The 23446-nt window shown below is 32.6% G+C and overlaps 1 protein-coding gene across 1 annotated transcript in view; it reads right to left on the bottom strand.

Moving 5' to 3' along the window:
- LOC129223437 (cell adhesion molecule Dscam2-like) overlaps window positions 1-23446 on the bottom strand; it is a 157639-nt gene that overhangs the window by 60562 nt on the left and 73631 nt on the right. The window contains exon 7 of the mRNA XM_054858050.1: window positions 18505-18663. Within this exon, the coding sequence (XP_054714025.1) occupies window positions 18505-18663 (159 nt within the window). The remainder of the gene's footprint in view (window positions 1-18504; window positions 18664-23446) is intronic.

Here is a 23446-nt window from a genome sequence, read left to right as displayed (position 1 = left end):
TTTTTACAAATGCATTTTTTTATACTGTTTCAAACAAAAGACTAAATTTCTGTTGAACTTGAACCCTGATAAGATTTGTTTTTTATCATCTAAAAGCTAGTGAATTGAGCCAGTTTTTGGTAGATTTGACCAATTGTAGTTCATACGGTTGTTTTTGAAAATGTCGATTGAAAACTTTGGCACCATCTCAGTTCTGAGTGTGTCCAATGTACCTAAGCTTGTAGCTCGCTGTTAAATTAAAATATCTTAATGGAAAAAGTGTTATTTTGTAGGATTTAGTGTGATCTTTCCAAATATGTACTTATTTTGTGTGTAAGCCCTAGGTACCTCAAAAATTGGTCCTTTTCTCAAAATTTTGATTTTTTAATATTTTTTCTGATATCTACCATAACTCGGTTACGGTTACGGATTGGAAACGATAATGGGTGGTTCTACGTTTAGCTTGATCTTTTCTATCACCCCCTTTCGTGTTGCAGATTCGATGAAACTCACCCGGGCTCGTGACATATACATATACGAGCCAACGCATCAGTTTAAGGGGTCTAAGGACCTTTAAACTTCAAAATTTTCGATTTTCTGGAAAAAATATATGTTTTGCACAGTTTAATTCTGAACAATTTGATACCGTATTTATTACCATACGCCAAAAACTTTTCGAGTTATTGTAAAAATGCGTAAACTTTCCCCGTAGAGATTTATGTTAACAGTAGCTGTTTAAGCCTCTTTTTCTCAGGTGCCGGTTTCTTCGGTTTTCTCGTTTTGCGCGCATGATATCTCAGAAAGTTTTTTATATATGTCCGTAAAACTTTTAATGTATGTTTATCTGGTTTATATTTATGACCTGAACCTAAATTTATTTATTTTTTTTAATTATTTATTTATTTTTTTGAAATTTGGTAAGTTAATATCGAAAATTTCCAAAATTTTGGGTAAAAAAATATTTATTTTTAAATATCAACTTTAATGTTTTAGTTGAAATTTAGGTTCAGATCGTTAAGATGTATCAGACAAATATGCATGAAAAGTTTTACGGAAATTTATAAAAAACGTTCTGAAATATCATGCGCGCAAAACGAGAAAACTGAAGAAATCGGCACCTGAGAAAAAGAGGCTTAAACAGCTGCTGTTAACATAAATCCCTACGATGAAAGCTTACGCATTTTTACAATAACTCGAAAAGTTTTTGGCGTATGGTAATAAATAAGGTATCAAATTGTTCAGAATTAAACTGTGCATAACATATATTTTTTCCAGAAAATCGAAAATTTTGAAGTTTAAAGGTCCTTAGACCCCTTAAGATTAGCCACTTTGGATTGGAGAGCATGTTTGCGTGGTTGTCTTTTCTGGCGAGTGGTGATTGTTCACTGTGGGAAATTACTAGCGGCACGTGAATTGTTTACTTAATCCACTATAATATTAAAATCTGTTCGCGTCCGTCTGTCTGTCTGTCTGAAGATCGATCTTCTCGAGAACCGCTGCGAATCGAGAGTCAAACGAGATACCGATCAATTCGAAATTTTCCAAAGAAAACAATAGGACTAATCTCGTAATTGTGCTACTTTAATAAGAGGAGATATTAATTAAAACGTTAATTAACACAACGTTATTCAGGAATTTTTATTTCTTTCCTGCTGCCATTTTGCATATGCGTAAGCAAGTAAAATTCTAATAATTGTTTTAAAAGAGATTCTTTTGGCTGCTGTCCAAGTCTTAAAACAATGTTTCCACTCAGAATTTTATTTTAAATTAGTTTAAAATTGGTTGTCCTATTCGGATATAGCCTTTATTTTATCGTCTGTCTTTTTTCTATTTTTTACATTCAACGTTCTTAACTCTTTTGAGCATATGAAAGTTATTTCTTTAGCTATGTTTATTGATTGTAGTGTAAGTTTATCATTCACCGGCCTCATATTTTGGTACACTTAGGATGTGCGACTAATTATGTTTATTTTGTTGGACTTTTTCCCGTCACATGGGTGAGTTTTCGAATTGTAATAACTCTCTTTTTCCTTCCTGTTTCTATTTTTAAAATACAGTTTATATCGTTAAAAGAACATGTTAAATTAAAATTGTTTGGATTTCTTTGTGAAACAGAGTTGAACAAAAAAGATTGTTTTTAAGGATTTTAACTAAAGCTAAATTAAAATCTGATGACTTGGTATTAAATTAATGCTTATTGGTAGTTATTTAGTCTTGGTGCTTTAGTTTCACGTAATCAACCAAAAGGTATGTGTCATTCTATGTAAAAAGGTGATTGTAATTGTATATAAATAGTTCAGATATAGTCTATCAGATGTAATTCATTTTAACGTGAGCACAGAGTATTATAGTTGATAATGCATATATTTTTATCTTTTGTGCTAATTGAAGATACTCATAACTTGTATCATTGATAACTATGACTAACGTTAAAGAGATTTTTGACAAAAATATGCTCTACTGGTGTTTTGCAAACCTTGCATTACGCGTATTTATTTACTCCTTAGCGCTTTAGAAACTGATGTCAGCGTAATACAAAAACATCAATTGGACATCTCTTTCATTTTTTAAATAGCCCGTGCAACGCCGGGCATGCAGCTAGTAAAATATTATTTTCGGCAAATTTGGCGAAATCCGAAACTTTGCCGTGGTAACCCTAGCAGTGAACAATGAAAAACCCGATCCAAAATGGCTAAACTGAAGCTAATACGTTGTCCTATTTGTATAGCAGCCCTAGCTACATATATAGGAGCCTTACTTTTGCCATGGTTACTCTTGCCATTATTTCAAAGTTGAAGCACCAAAAATTTAGTAATTTATTTATAATTTGATAGTATTTTTTGGCAATGTTTGACATGCATGGAAATGCGTTTTTTTTTTTTTTTTTACATGGCTGAACTGAATCCAGGAATCCAGTAACTTAACTGCTTCACTGGTAAGACTAATTTTAGGAGAATGAAGAAATGAAAAAATGTTCAAAAATGAAGGCTATCTACTGAATTTTAGGGTTAATCCACTGGAGTTAGGATCAAAATTTCATATTTCAAAAAGAGGCAATTACTTCGCTCAAATGCAGGAGCAATTTTCACCAGTAATACCTTGACGGGCGATTTTCCAGTTATTCAATTAAATAGTATTTATAGAACACATTTATTTTTCTAAATAATATTACTTGTGAAACGAAATAAATAAATTAAATAAAAAATACACGACAAAAAGAGACATATTATTCAAATGAATTGAAAACCTTATATTTTAAGAAACCTAAGGCACATGTGCACATACACAGTATTGACAATGTTTACCAGACGGAAATCCTGCAGTTGTTACAAAGATTTGAATGGATAAAATCGTGCTTTGAACGAAGCAGAGATTCACGGTTTACACTTCAGATACGATCAAGATTCTAGAGGAAGATATTTCAAAGAAAGATTGAAATTGCTGATACGAACTAACAAGGTCTCCAGTCGACCAACCGATATGGAAAAATCAATCACGCATCTCCATTTTAAGGAAACCAGGATTTATTTTCATGTTGCTACTGAGAAAAACTGCGCTTCAGGAGAAGCGAAAAGCTTGGAATAAGTGTAAAAGAAGACAGCGAGAAAGATGGAAATATGAATTTAAGATCTACCCTAAGAAACTTTGATTTATTCATAAGTTTTGCAGACAAATATTTGTTTAAGAGAGAAAAACTGCATTTGGAAGAATGTAAAATTTAAGGTGAAATATTGAATTACGCATGTACAAATAAAGAAATAGATTGTAGATGAGAAAATGTTCTAAAATGACAAAACGGAGATTTTGTGTTTACAGAAATATGAAATAACTAATAACAAATATGAGCCGTTGCGGAGATTTTGTAATAATAAAAAAACAAGTCAAACGTACACCGGAAAGTAGAAAATATTTACACTAGCGTGAACAGAGTCTGCCTTTTCATGGAAACGTATAAACAAATAAACGAAACTCAGTATTTAAAAAATCTAATTGCAAATAAATTTAGGGGCAAATAATATTTTTAAGTTCTATAACAAGAAAAAATTAAATGTCAAAAACAGAAGAAAATCCTTAATCCTTTGTGTGAGCGCAACTGTTCTACGTTTTAATAACAAGGAATAAAATAGTAGGTATAAACAAATAAATGGCTGAAACACGATAATTATGATTTGAAATTTTAAAACTTTCGACCAAGAAAAAATTGTATTAAATCAAAAGTAATTGACGTCTATTTTGTTTTGGGTTCTTCATGCTGCATTTTTTTACTAACACGGGTCCTGAAATAAACGTGCAGTACATTTGCGTGAAACCTATCTGCTGTATCAATTGCACTCTTTCTTATTATTTGTTTTAGTTGTATCAAAAAAAAAAAAAAAAAAAAAACAAGATTTATCCTCATGTAAAGTTTCTTCATTCTTAATATCCAATGTCACCATCCTTTAATGTTCAATAGCGTGTTGCCATTTCACTATATAGTATTATCATGATGGGTGAAAACATTTTATTCAGAAAAAAAAAAGAATAATACAAGAAAATCACTGTTGAAATCAATCAAATTGCAAAGGGAGATATCCTTATATATTATTTCTGTAGCCTGTTTTTGGTTTCTACGCCAAATTTCCCTCAATTCTTGATCGATTTCTTTGATTTACGGCTAACTTTATAGCTTATGGTGCTGGCTACTGACGAAAAATAGACCCAAGGTCTAAAAATTGTTTCTTTTAGCCGAAAAACCTGTTTTAAAGAACCAGAATAAGGTTTTCGGTCAAACTTATAACTTTAATTTGAGCTATGACCGACAGAGCTGAGTAGCTTGATCGGCAGAGCGTTCTCTTCGTAACCAGGAGATTACGTGTTCGGGCCCACGTCCGGACAATCTGCAACAAAAAAATTAGAGAAATATCGCGTATTACATGAACACTGAAGTAAAAGAATAACAACTATGAGGGAATAGAATAATTGAGAAGGAGATGCTCCTTGCTGATATAAAAACATTCAGTGATTTTGTGCTAAATTACTTCGAAATTGCACGTGTTTTTTTTTTTGAAGCTTTGGCTCTGGAAAGGAAATTAAAACACAATGTAAGCGAAAATATAAGTAACAGGTTTAATATTTCAGACTACAATAGTATTGTTTTTTGTTCAGAAAAAAATAATAAATCGTATATTGAAATATATATTCTTCTAATGAGTTTTTGACTCTTTTTACAAATAAATAAAATACTACCTCAATTTGAAGGGTAAAATATATATTTTTTCTTCTTTTTGCTAAAAAACAAATAGCTTATCACATTTTTACTACATTCGAAACGCTACGCTTAAAAAAGAGCATAGTTCAATTTATTTTGTATTTTAACCGTGCTGTTAAATGATGAACACGTGCTGCCATCTAAGTTATAACGGTTTAAGCAGCCTGCGATAACAAATTGTAAAAATTTTCAAAAATAAAAACATTTTTCTTCAATATCTTATCTTATATATTAATCCCCTCTCATTTTAAAACTTATCAGGCTGTCCAATGACGAAAAAAAGACTTACGGTCGAAAATTCAAGTTTTCGAAATCGCCTCTTGCTGTTTCAAAACCTTGATGCTGCCAGTAGTTCTTATGCATTTCTTAAAGCAAAGTTCTAATGCAGTTTTCCATTTTTTACGTCGCTTTCGGCAAAAAAAAAAAAAAAGCCTTTGTGTGTGTTCATATTTTAATAAAGCTTAACAGCACTGGACTTAGTTGTTCGGTTTAATTGATAAGTTTTTTTTCGGTAGAGCGTTCGGCTATAAACTATCTGAACTTCGGGAAAGCTTGGGCTGTCCGACATAATATCCTTATATATTATTTCTGTAGCCTGTTTTTGGTTTCTACGCCAGATTTTCGTCAATTCCTGATCGATTTATTTGATTTACACCTTATTTTAAAGCTTATCGTGCTGGCTACTGACGAAAAATAGACCCAGGATCTAAAAATTGTTTTTTTCAGCCAAAAAACCTGTTTTAAATAACCAGAGTGAGGTTTTCCGTTAAACTTATAACTTTAACTTGCACGATGACCTACAGAGCTAAATAGCTTGATCGGCAGAGCATTCTCATCGTAACCCGGAGAATAAGTGTTCGGGACCACGTCCGGACAGTCTGCATGAAAAAATTAGAGAAATGTCACGCATTACATGAATACTTAATTAAGTAAATAACAGATATGAGGGAATAGAATAAATGAGAAGGAAACGCGCCTTGCTGTTATGAAAACTTGATGTGACATTGTGCTAAATTACTTGTGAATTGTAAGTTTTTTTTTTTTTCTTAAATCTTTGGCTCTGATAAGAAAATTAAGGCATAATGTAAGCGAAAATATAAGTAACAGGTTTGAGATTTCAGACTACAATAGAACTGTTTTTTGCTCAGAAAAAAATAATAAATCGTATATTGAAATATATATTCTTCTAATGAGTTTTTGATTCTTTGTACAAATAAAAAAATTACTTCCTCAATTTGAAGGGTTAAATATATATTTTTTCTTCTTTTTGCAAAAAAACAAATAGCATATCATATTTTTACTACATTCGAAAAGCTACGCTTAAAAAAGAGCATAGTTCAATTTATTTTGTATTTTAACCGTGCTGTTAAATGATGAACACGTGCTGCCATCTAAGTTATAACGGTTTGAGCAGCCTGCGATAACAAATTGTAAAAATTTTCAAAAATAAAAACATTTTTCTTCAATATCTTATCTTATATATACTTTGATGCAGCTTGAAGTTCTTATGCAGTTTTTTTTTTTTTTTTTAAGCAAAGTTCTAATACATTTTTTTATTTTCTTGCATCGCTTTTGGCAAGAAAAAAAAATAAAATTAACCTATATGTGTGTGTGTGTGTGTTTTAATAAAGCTTAAAAGCACTGGACTTAGTTGTTCGGTTAAATTGATAAGTTTTTTTTCGGTAGAGCGTTCGGCTATAAACTAACTGAACTCTGGGCAAGCTCGGGCTGTCCGACATAATAGCAAATTTAGATTAATATTACGCATTACATGTACTCATAACATACAACAGATAACACATGTAATAAAATAAATGCAATGGAAATGCTACTTGGTGTTTCCACTCCTTTAGCACAAAAAAAAGTATCAAATTTACCTCAAGGCAATATTTTTGTGCAGAAAAAAATTTTCATTGTATGCTGAAAAGTAGATTTTTCTAAAAGCATTGTTCGACCTTTTATACAAATAAAAAATACAACCCCAAATTGAAACTATGAGTTTCACCCAGTGAACCTTTAATTTTTTATTCGAATACGATATAAAACATTAAAATTTACTATTAACTTCATTAGTAAGAAATGTGATCTTCCTGTTTCCTTAATCAGATTCCATGCTTTACGAATAATTTTAAATCGTATCATGCTGGCTAATGACAAAACATAGATGCATGATCGTATTTTTTTTTTCGGCAAAAAGGTTTTTTGCTGTTTTTTACTACGCATTTCTTCAATGAATAGTATTCGAAAAAGAAGTCGCAATTGCTAGGTTTGTTGGAGTGTCGTGCTGTAATGAGAATGGCGCCAGTTCGAATCCGTGCCAATAAATATTTCTTTAATGTTTCTTTTTTTCCCGTCAGATGCTTACATGGGCAGGACTGTATTTGCCACAACCTGTATTTTCACATGTACAATTACTGCTTTTTCACTGTCACTCAGTCACACTTTTAATGATATTTATTTTTGCATTGAAAATACGTACAACCGAAAGGTGAGCGATGATCAAATTATCATAACGTTATATTTAACGAGGTTTTGTTACTGATTACTTCAAATTACATGCCTTCTCTTGTGCGCTTACTTTTTCCCGTTCACTTTTTTCGGTTATTCTTCATTATGTTCTTTCTTTGAAATTTTTAAAGAGCGAAATGACTTATGAAACGATTCGAAGCACAGTGCGGAGTTCCGCACGGGTCAACTAGTTTAACTTATTATATGATTATTTAAAAACATAAAAAAAACGGATTAATACGACATTTACAGATATTGATGTAAATAGAGATGAATAATTAATAATAATAATAGTAATGTTATTATATAAAAATCACTGGTATTATGTTAAAAAATAAACTTACAGAAAGCAAGAGAATATACAAATGAAGACTCTTTGATTAAATGTTTCGTACAATGCTCTAAAATCAGAGTATCTTAAAACCTTATGTTTGAACCCTTCTTCCAACATTGCTCAAAAACTCTTTTAATGCATTTTTCTAATAAATAGTTCTCAACATGACAAAAAAAAAAAAATAAATAAAAACCACACACACACATACACAATTTTATATTATCCGATGCAAACCGTAAAACTCATCAAAATAACTCGTTATATCATACTGAAAAATGATGAAAACCTTCAAACTCATAATACAGTCGCTTTCTCTTATATTTAAATAATAATAATAATAATAACGCTAACTATTAAAACATCATTAAAAAATGTAAGGGTTAACACTTGCTAATGGTGGCTGGTTGAGGTAAACCAAACAAACCTCATAACGTATAACATGCTTTTACGTTTAGTGAATTGCATCAAGTGACTTTTTTACTTGTGGATATTCTGGTCTGTGTAGAAAAAGATGAAAAACCAAGAGTTACCACTAAGCACTAAAAATTAATGCAAATAACACAGTAAGTTGTTCTCAGGCAGCCATTTCCACTCAATATTCGTCAATTCTTGATATAGTTTGAACTAAATTTTCATTTAGTACTGTTTTTAACCGACTTCAAAAAGGAGGCGGTTATCAATTCATTCCGTATGTATGTTTTTTTTTTGTTTGTCCACTCATAGCGTCTCACCTAGTGAACCGATTTTGATGATTCTTTTTTTAATGGATAGGGGATGGCTCAACTTAGGTCCCATTACTTTGTTTGACCATATTTGTTCTTTAAAAAAAAAGTTATGGGCAAAAAACAGTAAATTTTATGCAATTTCCCTATTAAATGATTTTGTAGCGAAGTTCGCTCTTTTCATCCGTGGATAACGGTGGCTCAGTGGTAGAATTATCGCCTCCCACACGAGCAACCCGGGTTCAAATCCCGACTAGGACAAAGTGAATTTTACTAAAATTTCATTTCTACTGTTTCCCGTATTTTCTCGAATCTTCTATTAATTTCTGTATCTTTCCAAATCTGGAAAGTTCCAGCACTTTCTCAAGTTGTATATAAGGAGATATAACGTTCATTCGTGGTTCTGAATAAAGATCTCGAGTTGAGACTAACGAATATTCGCTTCATTTAGCTTTCGCATTGTCTTCGCTATCTTCATCTACGCGACAATAGGAAACTCATTGTTATAAAACTTTGGTGCCCTATAACAATAACATTAATAGTAATTGTAATGATAATTTTGAATGAAAGCTTCTCTGAAGCAAGCATCAAATTTCTTCAAGGGATATTTCGATAATGGGGAACTGGCGCTGTCGTCTCATTTTTGGCGTAAATAATTTTATTTTAGTAACCCTGCTGATTTATAGTAACCCTATGTGAATTATCAAAATCTTCCTTTCTTCAGTACTATTGCTCCATAGTAGGGGTAAACCTAACCTGAAAGCGAGGTGATGCAGTGATTAGGATCTGCTTAGCCTTCACAATGCTACCATTAGGTTTGACTCGACTACTCTGTAGTATTTTTATCGTTATCATCTATGCCGATAACAGATGATCGGGGCTAAGTAAGAAAATACAGGATTGCATCATGAGCAACTTAGATGCTGTGGAATGTAAATTAGTTAGGAAAAACGCAATACTTAAATGGTTATAATTAAATTAACTACGCATGATTTCCAGAGAGGAACAAAGATAAGTTTTTAGTGCCAATCGCTTAAAGTTTAACGCGTGTCAATAGTTTTTTTTTTTAGTATGGAGCATTTTTAAGAAAAAAATGTGAAGTTTCGTGATGGTAACTTCTTATTATTTCTGAAATACTTACATTTACACTAAAAAGAATGAAATAAAAAAAAAAATTGAAAAAAAAAATAGAACCGACTTCAAAATTGCTCTAAAAAGTGAAAAATAATTTTATTCTTTAAACACCATCGATAATGCTTTTAAGGGGTCTAAGGACCTTTAAACTTCAAAATTTTCGATTTTCTGGAAAAAATATATGTTATGCACAGTTTAATTCTAAACAATTTGATACCTTATTTATTACTATACGCCAAAAACTTTTCGAGTTATTGTAAAAATGCCTAAACTTTCCCCTTAGAGATTTATGTTAACAGTAGCTGTTGAAGCCTCTTTTTCTCAGGTGCCGGTTTCTTCGGTTTTCTCGTTTTGCGCGCATGATATCTCAGAAAGTTTCTTATATATGTCCGTAAAACTTTTAATGTATGTTTATCTGGTTTATATTTATGACCTGAACCTAAATTTATTTATTTTTTAAAAGTTATTTATTTATTTTTTTGAAATTTGGTAAGTTAATATCGAAAATTTCCAAAATTTTGGGTAAAAAAATATTTATTTTTAAATATTAACTTTAATTTTTTAGTTGAAATTTAGGTTCAGATCGTTAAGATGTATCAGACAAATATGCATGAAAAGTTTTACGGAAATATATAAAAAACTTTCTAAAATATCATGCGCGCAAAACCAGAAAACCAAAGAAATCGGCACCTGAGAAAAAGAGGCTTAAACAGCTGCTGTTAACATAAATCTCTACAGGGAAAATTTACGCATTTTTACAATAACTCGAAAAGGTTTTGGCGTATGGTAATAAATAAGGTATCAAATTGTTCAGAATAAAATTATGCATAACATATATTTTTCCCAGAAAATCGAAAATTCTGAAGATTAAAGGTCCTTAGACCCCTTAAACATAATTTTTGAAGTTGGCGCAAAAACGATAGATAAAATCATTCACAGCCATAACTCAAATACAACTATAAATTTAACCAGGACCAGTTTCTTCACTATCACATACATTATGCATTGATGACAGCATATTTGAATAGCGATTAAAAGTTTCGTTCGTAACTTTGGAGGCTTTTCTGAAAAAAAATAAGAACGAAGCATGGTTAAACTGGATTTTACGTTGTTTTTGCGCCAACTTCAAAAATTATGTTTAAAAGCATTATCGATGGTGTTTAAAGAATAAAATTATTTTTCACTTTTTAGAGCAATTTTGAAGTCGGTTCTATTTTTTTTTTCAAAATTTTTTTATTTACGCACATTTCCGGCGAGATTTCTGGAATTTCATGACATTTCTGTAATATGTGCTTTCATGTGACCAAAAAAGTGGAAATAATAACATTAAATACTAGACAACATATTTATATGACTACATGATTGATTATCAAAAGGGGAAGATGATATTTTCTTATTTTGTTCCACTGGTGCAAATTGTTTTACATTGGCGAATGAATTAGTTCTTAACTCTGGAAATGGTTCCGTCTAACTTTCGCTACTTGAAGAGTTTTCTAATTTGTTCATTAAACGATTTAAATATGTCATGGTATGTAAATCATCAATAAAATGCTCACGAATATATGGTGTTAATTTTCTTTTTAATCAAACTACTGCCATTAGTTATTTTAACTTTTGGTGTTCCTTTTAACAAATTCTGAAATCTTCATACACTTAATCTATTCATCATAAAAATGATTTAACTGAGTAAGCTTAATCTACATACTACATAAATTAGGAACTACATACTTCATCTACATGCATCAGGCTCTTTCCTTCGATAAACGAATTTTAGACGAAGGTTTTGAGACGCTATATTAAATGTTTCAAGAAATAACGTTTTATTACACTCACTCATTATTGGTCGTAAATTCTTCTATATTCAAATTCATTCAGAATAACATAAATAAAAATGATTGCTCTAAGTTTTTCAACGGATATTTATGATACTGTAGATGATGATTCGAATGATGAATTACGCAAATATTAAAATACATATCACAAACTAACTACGCACAACATGTTTATGTTTACCATAATGGAAACATGGCGTGGAATGGAAAATTTTACGTCTTTCTGTAGTTTCGTAAATCTCTGCAAGGTAGCGTATTCGAGTTCTACAGTTGCGACTTACAAAATATCATAAAATTAAAAAAAAAAAAAAACAGACGATAAGTTGAACAACTATATCTACTGAATAATTCTATTTCGTTTTCTTGTTATAAGGTTTCAACTGGTCGATTCTCAAAAAAAAAAAAAAAATGTCCCGTGCATAACGCCTAGTTTTTTGTTTTTTCCAGCTAACCGAAGCCATCGGAAAATAATGCTGTTGTGGCAAATACATGCTTTAATATACTATGAAATCATAACAGTTAATCGCATATTCAATTATTAGTTACGTGAATAAAATAAATAACTTAGAGGCCTAGTCTCTGCCCAATACGTAAAAATTTAACGCATGCAACGCCCACCCGTGACGTCACTTTTACGTACGCAACAAAATTCGCTAGTCTCTGCCCTTTCTTACCGGACGCAAAAGGCAGCTGCCAAAACGCGAACGTACGGTAAATTAACGCCATGATTTTTCTGGCGTAAACCTTTCGTACGTACGTTTAAGAGTCAAAACAAAGATGGCTGCTGTATTCGCCGCGCAATGAGTTTTATGAAACTTGCTGAACTATTGGAACTTATCGAAAGAAAAGTATTGAAGAATCATCACACGCGTTGGATATTTTTGATGCAAGGTTTGTCAAACTTTATAAATAGATCAAAAGTTAAGTGATTAACGCCACAGAAGTGAAACATTGCTTTCCCTCCTGTATATAGGGTTACCAGCTAATTTGCGAGTACATTCTTCGTCACTGTTCTACAAACACAACATCATTTTTAATTCTTAGCGTTCATTTATATTTATTGATAAGAGTGAAGTAAAAGATCTTGCACCATGGCCCTACGAAATTTGCTGTTGATTTTGTTTGTACAGATAAATTATTTTCCGACAGGTAAGTGGGTCATTCCATTTTAAACCAAGCAATAAAATAAACAAAATTCTCAAGCTGATCGTTTCAGATTTTCAAGAAACTTTGCGAAATCCTACTACTCTCTGACACCTCAAATGTATATAAACTTAAAAAAAAATCTATCTTACACAATTGATCAGTAACTAATGTCTGAGTTTGTTAAACACTATTTTCTCGGCAGTGTTTTGAAATGTTATACCTAACTCAAGTTCTATGGGAGCTTCAGAGTTGCATAATAGCTCATTTTAAAGAAAACTGCATATGCCTTACTTTGATGTGTAACAACACAAATATTTCAGATAAAAATATTTTTTCACAATTTTAAATTTTGACATTGTGTCTCAAAAATTCAGGGTTTTTTTTTGTAATGTGTTATAATGAATGCATCCCAAATGTTCAGAGTGGGCTCAGAACAGTTGCAACAAATATTGTAGGATAATTTTTACAAAAATTGGCTTAAAAAAATCCTGACTAGTGTTATGCCGGATGTCCGAGGGAAGATAAAGATGTGTATCCTTATCTGTTTTTCCCAGATCTTAAACAAATCTTTTATATTCTTAAATTTCAACACATATTTGAATTCTAAATATAGATAGGCATGAAACACTCTTAAATTCTATGTAAGTTAAGTGTTTTCATTTTGTTAAATAAGGTATCATTTCAGAAATTAAAAAAGTTAATTTTTAAACCCCGACTCTATTAGGAAAGAGATAATAAGTTTGACATGTATATTTGTGTGTGTTTGTGGAATCGTAGCTCCCAAACAGATGAAACGATTTTGTTCATTCTTTTTTACGCTCAAAAGGTGACTTGACCTTTGTGTTCTTAGCTTGGTCTCATCTTTGTAACACTAATTACCCAGGGGTGTCCACCTCTTCCCCAAATACAGCAGAGAAAAATAACCTTGAAAACAACCCTCCTAAAATTTTCAATGCCGTAGTCTGACCTTCCCTTGGTGGACACCTATGAATTAATGAAGATATTAATTAAAAACCAACATAGTGTTTTTCGCAGTTTGAACAGTGAGATCTTATATATGTGCGTTTAAATATTGGGACTAGTTGAAAGAATGAAATTTTCTGCGTTGAATATTTGTTAGGAATTTCCAAGTAGGAGTTATAATCTTGTTTACACAATAAAAGAAAATTTTGAGTTCAACCTTTATGCTTGCGAGCAATAGCAATTTCTTTGTTGCTCCACGATTTAAAATTTATCTACTTTCAGTTTCTGGCGTGTACTGACCCACAAGTAGTTTTCACGGATCTAGACACTAGTGATCCCTATCCGCAGATCTGAACTTTTAACGATCCAGCACATCACTAGTTATAAGTTTTTTTTTTTGAACTACAGAGCTGTACAATAGCGCATTTTAAAGATAACTTCATTATCTTTCATCTCTGATTTGTAAGTTAAACATTTTTTTATTCCAATAATTTTAAAATTATGTACTTTTTAAAATTTTGTTGAACTCTGAAAATGTTTGGCCCTATTCACTAAAATACAGTAAAGATCATGCTCTTTTTTATAAAATGACACTATTCTCAATTTTTTTTTAATTTGAAAATTTTGGGAAAGAGAATTTTTTTCCGAAAAGTATTTAAGTTACACATTCAACTGAAGTGCATGTCTTTCTCTTCAAAGTGAGTTATAATACAGCTCTGTAGCTCTCATAAAGCTTGAATTATAAAATTTTACGCACTGCCAGCAAGTTAGAAAGAAGTGCTGTGCTTTTTAACAACTTTCAGAAATTAATTACTAATCATGTATGAAAGTTTTTTAAAAATTATATACAGTAAAACCCCTCTAATACGGACACTAATGGGACAATTTTTTTGTTGGCAATAGAGGGGTGTCCGCAGGACAGAGATTTAACAATGTTATTTTCTTTGAAATCGGAGAATAAAATATTGTTCACATCAGTGGGGTGGCCGTTTGGAGGGGTTTTACTGTTACATTTAAGATGTCAGAGAGTAGGGCTTCTGAAACTTTCATGAAATTTGAGACGGTCAGGTTGAGAATTTTATTTATTTATAGGTTTGATATATGATCCATTTGCGTGTCGAATAATATTAATTTGTACAAATAAAATAAACAACAATGTTTCTAGGGCCAAGCTGCAAGATCTTTTACTTCACTCCCATCAGTAAATATAAATGAATACTAGGAATTGAAAATGATGTTGTGTTTGCCGAATGATGAGGTAAATTAGTTGGTAATCCCATAATGATGAATGAGCAAATGAGCTGGTAATATTGCTGACGGAAAGCAATGTTTCATTGCTGTGAGGTTAATCTGAACATTTTGGTCAGAAAAAAAGTTTGACAAACTTTGCATCTAAACTATTCAACACATTGTATAAGACTCCTGAAATACTTGTCTTTTGATGCATTCGAATATTTCTGCTTCTTTTTGTTGAACACTCAAAGCAGCAAATTCATCACTCAGCAGCCATCATAGACTTTGCACATAATAGCTATAAGCTCAGGTACACATGTATACTTCCGTAGGACTCCCTTAAACTACAGTAGGGTCTCATTTCACAATTTTCCATGGGTGGGGGTGGGGGGGTCTAAAGATTTGTGCGCAATAGATTATATAGGAAGAAACAAACTGCGTACACACAATAATGCCAAATTTGATTGTTTCTAAAATTCAGAGGGTTCCCTTACCACCCAATTGATGGATCTGGAATTCCTGTTCTTCACTATACATATCATCATTCCCATAATACACATCACAAAATTTTACACAGTTGCGGAACCAATAAATGCACATTTACATCAATGTTCATTGTTGTTTCTTCAATATGCACTTTATTTGTATACCTTCGGCTGATTTCAAACAAATTTCTTTATTTAAGCTGTCTTTTATTATAAAAAGGAATATTAAAACATATTCTGTACAAACTGCAGTATAGTTGTAATGGAATTTTAGAGGCTCTGCCCCCTGCTCGTTTGGCTCGCCAACCCCCGGTTGCCACCTGTGGGCGCTCAAAGCCACTTGCAGCAGGTGACTATTAATGATTTTAGGGGTGTTGAGACATCCCAGAATATCCTCAAGAATGGAAGCCCCTAAAGGTTTAGAGGGGCGTTAAAGAGTGGAAATGGCTTCCCCTATTTGCCCTGTATCCAGTGGTACAGGTAGACACGGCCAATCCGGAGAAGATAGACACAGAAATAAATAGTTTAGACTAGGGGGCCCGACTCCCCTGCTCGCTTTGCACGCCAACCCGTTTGCCATCCGCCTCAAAGATTTTATGCTTTTTAGGGTATCATGACATCCTTGGATATCCTCAGGACATAATCAGTACTGGATATCTGGCCCCTCAAGGTTCAGAGGGGTGAGACAGGGTGCAATAAATACAGAGATTAACAACCCGTATCCAAAGGTGGGGTGTGTTGGCCGGATTCGTAAGGTGTCAGACTCTTAACTCGGGTGCCCACCTGGAAGGGGTCATGGTACAGACTGCGCCAATAGAATTTCTAAGGGAAGGGGGGGGGGAAGAAAATTGAGAGGTATTTTTTGGGGGTGCTTTTGCTCTTGGGGGAGGACTCCTGCTTACCCGAAGGGTCCAAGGTCCGATGCCTGCCGGTCAAAGATCTTCCATGTTTGTTAATGGTGACTGGGGCAAGTTAAATATGTCGCAGTCAAAGTCCTTCAAAGAATTAATACCTCTGGGAGTGCTAGACCAGAGATTACTCGTCTTCTGACCTCTGGATCAAAAAACAGCTGTCTTCAGGTCCCCATCCAACAGTTTAGAACAAAAATGGTAGGTACGGGGAATCCTAGAGTGTGATGTATTCAACAGTACCAGTATTGACTTGGCAGACATTTCCAGTTCAGAGGAGATGCGGTTAGGGACAGGCAGTCACAGAAATTAATATTATCGACTATTAGATAATCTGTTATGCAAATTGTTCTGAATGATGTTTTAATTTTCAAACTACAAATAGAAAGAAATTCACGAAAAAACATTTTAGCAATTATTTTTCTTTTCGTAATTGCATATGTAAAGCCTAATAAATACAAATTAAATTTCATTCATTGGATATTTAAAGAGAGATGGGTTTCTAAACTCCTTGGGCCTGGGCTCAGTTAGCCCCCGCTCCAGATCTACTTACCTGCAGCGCGGGGCAGCTCACTATACTAAATGGGCCCCCGGCTTTCAGTGGCTTAGAACTCCAGTAGCCAGTTAGGGGCTCTGCTAATTTTTTGCCAGGGGGGCCTAAAATTTATAGACCAGAGCCAGACAAGGGTGTCACCATCTCAACATGGAAGGGAAGGGCAGGCCCAGGAAAGTCCCAATGCAAAGTCATTGTGACCTCCCAAAATTTTCCTTATTCGATACATTTTTTTGCCGCTTCAGCAAAATTAGGAGTTTTATTAGGTAAAATTATCCTCATTCAGCGACAATATTTGTGGCATTCCATTCGGCAAATAATTGAAGACTTTTTTTCCTCCCAAAGATTAAAGTTCAGTGTCCTCCTGGGCAGGGCCATAATTTGGACAGTTTGGGGACTGGTCTTTTAGCCCTCCCCCTCCCCCCAAGATTTTGGAAGCAATGCAATTCTAAAATGATAGCAGTATTAACTCAACACCAGTAATTTTTCTTTTTTAATGTACTTGGAAGAAGAAGTACACACTTTCAAACTCATTGACAAATGCCCCCCCCCCCCCGGTGAATATGTCCATGGTGCCAGAAATGCCTGTTTTTTATTTGAGAGTTGGCACAAAAGTACTTTAAGCCAAATTCTTAAAAAATATTATAGTGTTAAAGCTATTTTGATAATTTACAAAACAATTCAAAATAATGTTTCAAAGAATGATATTTCGCTACATTAGGAATATTTTGTAATTTCATTATCATATTGACAGATCAATGAAGAAATATTAAAAATGAATTTAATTAGAACCTTCCATTGCTTTGTTTTCTTTGCTAGTTGATATTTTAAATTTTAGGAATTTGTTACTGAATGCTTCAAAAAAAAAAAAAAAAAAATGGTAAAAACTTCAACAAAAATGCTTTTTTTTATTATCATTATGATTCTTAGGTCAAAAGGTTCTTCTTTTGTGCCCCTTTTTTTCTGATTTGGGTACCCGAGTGGTGTAAGTAATAACAAGAATTTTTTTTTCCATCTTTCTATGATTGAGAGCAGACGTCGGAAGGAGAATCAAAACAAAACAACTGAGGCTAGCCTCGTCTCCTGAGCGTTCTCATGTCAACGATTCTAATTTTCCATTGGCTTACAGGGACAGGAAGAAAGGCGTGGTTTAATGCTTACCGTACGTTCGTTATCCCAGTGAGTATTAACGAACTTCCGGTATTTTTGGGCAGAGACTACCGCAGTTACCGTACGTACGGTGAGTGCGTAAGTTGCTAGCGTCCGATACGATGTGCTCGTGCGATGACGTCACGATTAACGTATGCTATTTACGTATGGGCAGAGACTAGACCTCTTAGTGTTACGCACGGTATATTTTTTTCGAGAATCGCCCTATTGTTCTTTTTTAACGATATTGAGCTTTAAAAACAGACGATATTTTTCATACTTTATTATAATCAACATGTATGTCACTTACTTCTGACTTGTATGCGAAAAGATCGACTAATAGGTATACCCTGGTAGGAGACTTCACAGCTGTATCTTCCATCATCTACTCGCGGCTGTACAGCATCAATGGAAAGAGTACCGTTGGGAAAGACGCGCTGTCTCTGGTTCACGGGGAGAAGCCTATTCTCTGTAAATGATTAATAAAAACCCAAAATTTTATTGCTATGTAAGAAAAACAAAAATAGAAAAAAAAATTAATTTGAATTTTGACATCTTGAATTCAAATAATGTTTTTCGCAATCACGAGTGTGTGTATGTAGTCGTGTGTGTATGTGTGTAAGGGAAATGTGTATGTGTGTGTAGGCATGTGTGTTTGTGTCTGTGTGCATGAATGTGTGGGTAGTTGTGTGTATGTGTATGTGTGTGTAGGTGTATGTGTTTGTGTGTGTATGTGTGTATGTAGGCGTATTGGTTTGTGTGCAGGCGTGTGTGTATGTGTGTATATATATGTATGCGTGTGTGGGTATGTGTGTGTGTGGGTATGTGTGTGTGAGTGTGTGTGTGTGTGTGTGTGTGTAGTTGTGTATGTATGTGTGAGTGTGTGTGTGTGTGTAGTTGTGTATGTATGCGTGTATGTGTAGGATATGGACGCAACTTAGAGACGGGTTTCGCTATAGGAGCAGCATCGTGAGGAGCCGGTCGACGGTGATGCTGCAGAGGGTGCTGGCGGGAAAATAAAATGATAGCACATCAAAACATTCAAATAAAAGCAATAAGCAATCGTGATTGCTCGAAAAAAAATAATAATGCACAACCAATGGAGAATTTATAATTCTCAACATTTATTTATCAGTCAGTTACTTATTACATCATTAATTCTCAACAATTTAGAGGAACACCATACTTAGAACTTAAAAGTTTAATGTTTAACAAAAACACAATAAGGTAAAAATTTGATTTGCTTGATCCACATAAAAGTTCTACACCCTGTTTTTAAAAGTTATAATCGTGCATAATGTTTAGTATTTTTTTTTAGATATTTTTACTCAAGAGGTCGTACAATAGTTGAAAGCCTAAACAATCTCAATAGGTTTTGAGTAATTTCATAAGACATAAACTATAGAACAAAAAAAAATCATCTGCGCAATGAAAAATGTTCTCATTTGTAATATTTAAAAAAAAATGCTATAAATTATCACAAAAAAAACCATCATTCATTTTAAATCATACTTTTTAAAAAAAGTGAAATATATTGTAAACTAGTGACACCCACACGGCTTTGCCCGTAATAGAAAATTTAAATGTCTTTTGGTTCGCCTGTATATTTACAAATAATGTTTGACGAATTTCTCGCCAATCGGCTTGCCCATGTTACAGTTCCACGTTATGATGACTTTCTAATTTACTCATCCATCTTATGATAATTTTGCTCTGGAAAATGCTCTTAAAATTGAATAGAAAAAGAGCAAAATCGAATTTTTGAAAAATCGCTTCGAGGTGCACATCCTCATGCTGCTAATTAATTCTGTGCCAAATTTTATGAAAATCGGCAGAACAGTCTAGGCACTTTGTGCGTCACAGAGATCCTGACAGACAGAGAGAGATCCGGACAGAGATACTTTCAGCTTTATTATTAGTAAAAATAACATCATTCAAATATCTTTCGTATTCGAAATTCCGAAGAAAATTATGAATTAAATAATAATCTAATATTTTAATTCAAGTCCGTAACTCCTTTATCTAAACGTTTAAAGTTGATTTAACGTGCATTATTTTTAAGGGACGTACTGTCAATCCCGCTTATTGGAATATCCGTTAAAAGAATATCCCGCTTATTGTAATGCATTTTCCAAATACCAGACTTTTGTAGTTAATTATTTTGATCCCAAATATTGGAATATATCGCTAATTAGAATATTTTTTCCGGAAAATCGGCTATTCCTTTAAGAAGGTTCGACTGTATAAGGATCGAACCTCTTCACACAACAGTATATCACCACTCGTCCACTCACCACATAGAGCAATGAATAGTATGAATCGTTATCTGTCAATCCTAAAAAGTTAAAATTAGAGTTTTAAAATGTGGTAATGAGTATGTAGCATCTTTACTAATAATAAAGCTGAAAGTCTCTGTCTGGATGTCCGGAGGATGTCTGAATGTCTGTAGGATGTCTGGATCTCTGTGACGCGTATAGCGCCTAGACCGTTCAGCCGATTTTTATGAAATTTGGCACAAAGTTAGTTTGTAGCATGGGGGTGTGCACCTCGAAGCGTTTTTTCGAAAATTCGATGTGGTTCTTTTTCTATTCCAATTTTAAGAAGAAAACTATCATAAGATGGACGAGTAAATTGCGAAATTATCGTAACGTGGAATCGTAGCATGGGCACAAGCCAATTGGCGAGTTACGAAATTATCATAACGTGGAACCGTAAAATAGGTACAAGCCAATGGGCGAGAAAATTCACCACACATTATTTGTAAATATACAGGCAAACCAAAAGACCTTTTAATTTTTCTATTTCGGGGAAAGCCGTGCGGGTACCGCTAGTTTTTCATAAACTTTGAGATCCTTTAAACTTTGTAAAACACTCCATCATTCGAAACAGTTCGCTAGGAACGCTCGAAACAGTCGACTGATGTCTGACACAAATATGAGCTTTTAATTAGATGTTATGAATTTATAAAAAAATCCTCTATTTTTTTTATACTTGCTTTGTCCAACAGAAGTCCAACAGAAACATTTTTTATCGTAAAATATGTAGATAAGAAAACTGATTTTTTTTTTTTTTTAATTGACAGCTGATAAATTGAAATATTTTAAACGCAAAGAATACGATAAACCTCCCAAATTGAGATAGAGAGATAAGTAAATAACCTATCTTTCCTGTAATTACGGGGAATGTAACATATTTATAATTTTTTGTTGCAATAAATTGGTAATCAACGTTAAAAAAGAAAGAAGAATCTGGCCTTATAAAAAATATTCATTGCTCATGTTTTCTTAACAGTATAACAAATAATTTTGTGGGTATCAACGAACTTCATATTATCATTTATTTTTTTTTAGAAAAAAAGGTACGATCAACTGTATAAATCAAGCAATAAATAAATATCTTTGTGCCGAGGAATAACAGGAAATGTCCAACGTTGTTTAGCACAAATAAACAGTGTGCAGAATACACGTGTTTCGGGGTTTCCAGGAACCCTTTTTTCAATTCGAAGGAGTAAGCTCCTAAATGTAAAGGCATCCAGTAAAACCCCGAAACACGTGTATTCTATACTATGTTTATTTGTGCTTAACAACGTTGAAAAACAATTGTTACTAATACTGAAAATGGTTTTTGTAACCAGAAAATTAAAAAAAAAAACTTAATTTTTCATTTTAAACTTTGCCTTTGTACTAAAACAAACATTTCTACCGATTTGAAATCTAACATTAAATCTTACAAAACATGCCTTACTATATTTTTCTCTTTTTACCTCATCGAAAAGAAACTGGCAACACTTTCTAACATTTCAGCTTATAAATGCTTTTACGTATTCTTACTACATCATTAAGGAATAATATAGGAAGTATACGCTATATAGAATTTTATGTTTTCTATAACATATGTTATCAAAAGATTATTGGAAAAGCAATTATTGTTACTCTTCCTGTAATATTTTGTTGATTGATTCCAAATAATTGAAAATTGCTTGTTTCAATACTTCTTGTTAAAGAATGAAGCAATACTGTCTCTCAGTTTCATATGAGTAAAAAAAAAATGCTTTTTTATGTACGTAAATTACGTAGATAAGTATAAAAATAAAATTATTGGAAAACAGTTACAATATATTGAAAGTTAATTAAACGATGTTCACGAAATTATTCATGTTGTTATAAAATCCTATAGACAATTTTTATCGTAAAATCCTGTAGTTTTTTCTTTCTTTTTTTTTTTGCTGTTCAAAAGGTAGGCTTACTATATTACCAATTCAACTTGGCGCTGCTGTATTGCAATATACATTAAATAACTGTCGCCTTTTGACAGTGAATATTTTCAAATATGACAAAGACATCGGCGAAATAGAAAATGTTTTTTCGGAAATTCACCGGTGTAAGTCAGCATTTTAAAATTTTTGTCTTTTATGGTAACATATATATTCATAACTGTTAATTCTAGATGTATACTTCAAAAATTAAAAATGGTAAGCAAAAAAATTAATATTTAATGGTATTAAAAAGCAATGTGATGGTATTAAAAAGCAAAAAAAGAAAGACATTTAAAATTGAAACTATATGTGGTGGGTCAATCTTCTCTAGTTTCCCTTACATTTCTTGAAAATTGGCGGAGCACTCAAAAAAGAACCGACAGATGTTTCTAAGTTTTATAATGTTTTAAATAAAGACATTTTCGCTCTTTTCATTAATGTTTTCCTAAATATTCTTTTTCATCTGAAAAATGATCGACGAAAAAGTTTCCTATTCCTTCTTGTATTTTGCATCCTTTATTTTCTTCCATTATTATTATAATGATTATGTTACTTTCATGTTTTTGCCACAATAACGTCTTAAAATTGCTAGTTATTAAGAGGATCAAATGCCAGGGGTAAAAGCTTTAACTAACAGTTATTTCCCAATCAATACTGAAAGTAAAAGTTCTTCTATAGAGTAACCTTTTACATTATTGATTAAATATCCTTTGCAGCTGCGTTTTAAGAAAACATTTCGCAAAATCTCTTACTGAGAGAACACAACTATTTTTCCTGTCACAAAAGTCACCCAGTTTGATAAGTATTTAAATTCAAAACAAATCTTTAGTGTTAAGATGAATTTTCTATTAAATCAAAGTTAAAACTTGCAATTTTGTACCGCTGAGATGAAAATGAATGAAATTAATAAATATTTATTTTTTGTCACTTTTTTCCTGAAAATGAAAGGAAAATTTTTGATATGATCACTTTATTGTACTTTTTTAAAATTCGAAAT

The sequence above is a fragment of the Uloborus diversus genome, chromosome 5 (genome assembly GCF_026930045.1).
Source record: "Uloborus diversus isolate 005 chromosome 5, Udiv.v.3.1, whole genome shotgun sequence".
Lineage (NCBI taxonomy): Eukaryota > Metazoa > Arthropoda > Arachnida > Araneae > Uloboridae > Uloborus > Uloborus diversus.
Note: the sequence above shows the minus strand (reverse complement) of the source record. Positions and strands in the feature narration are given on the sequence as shown.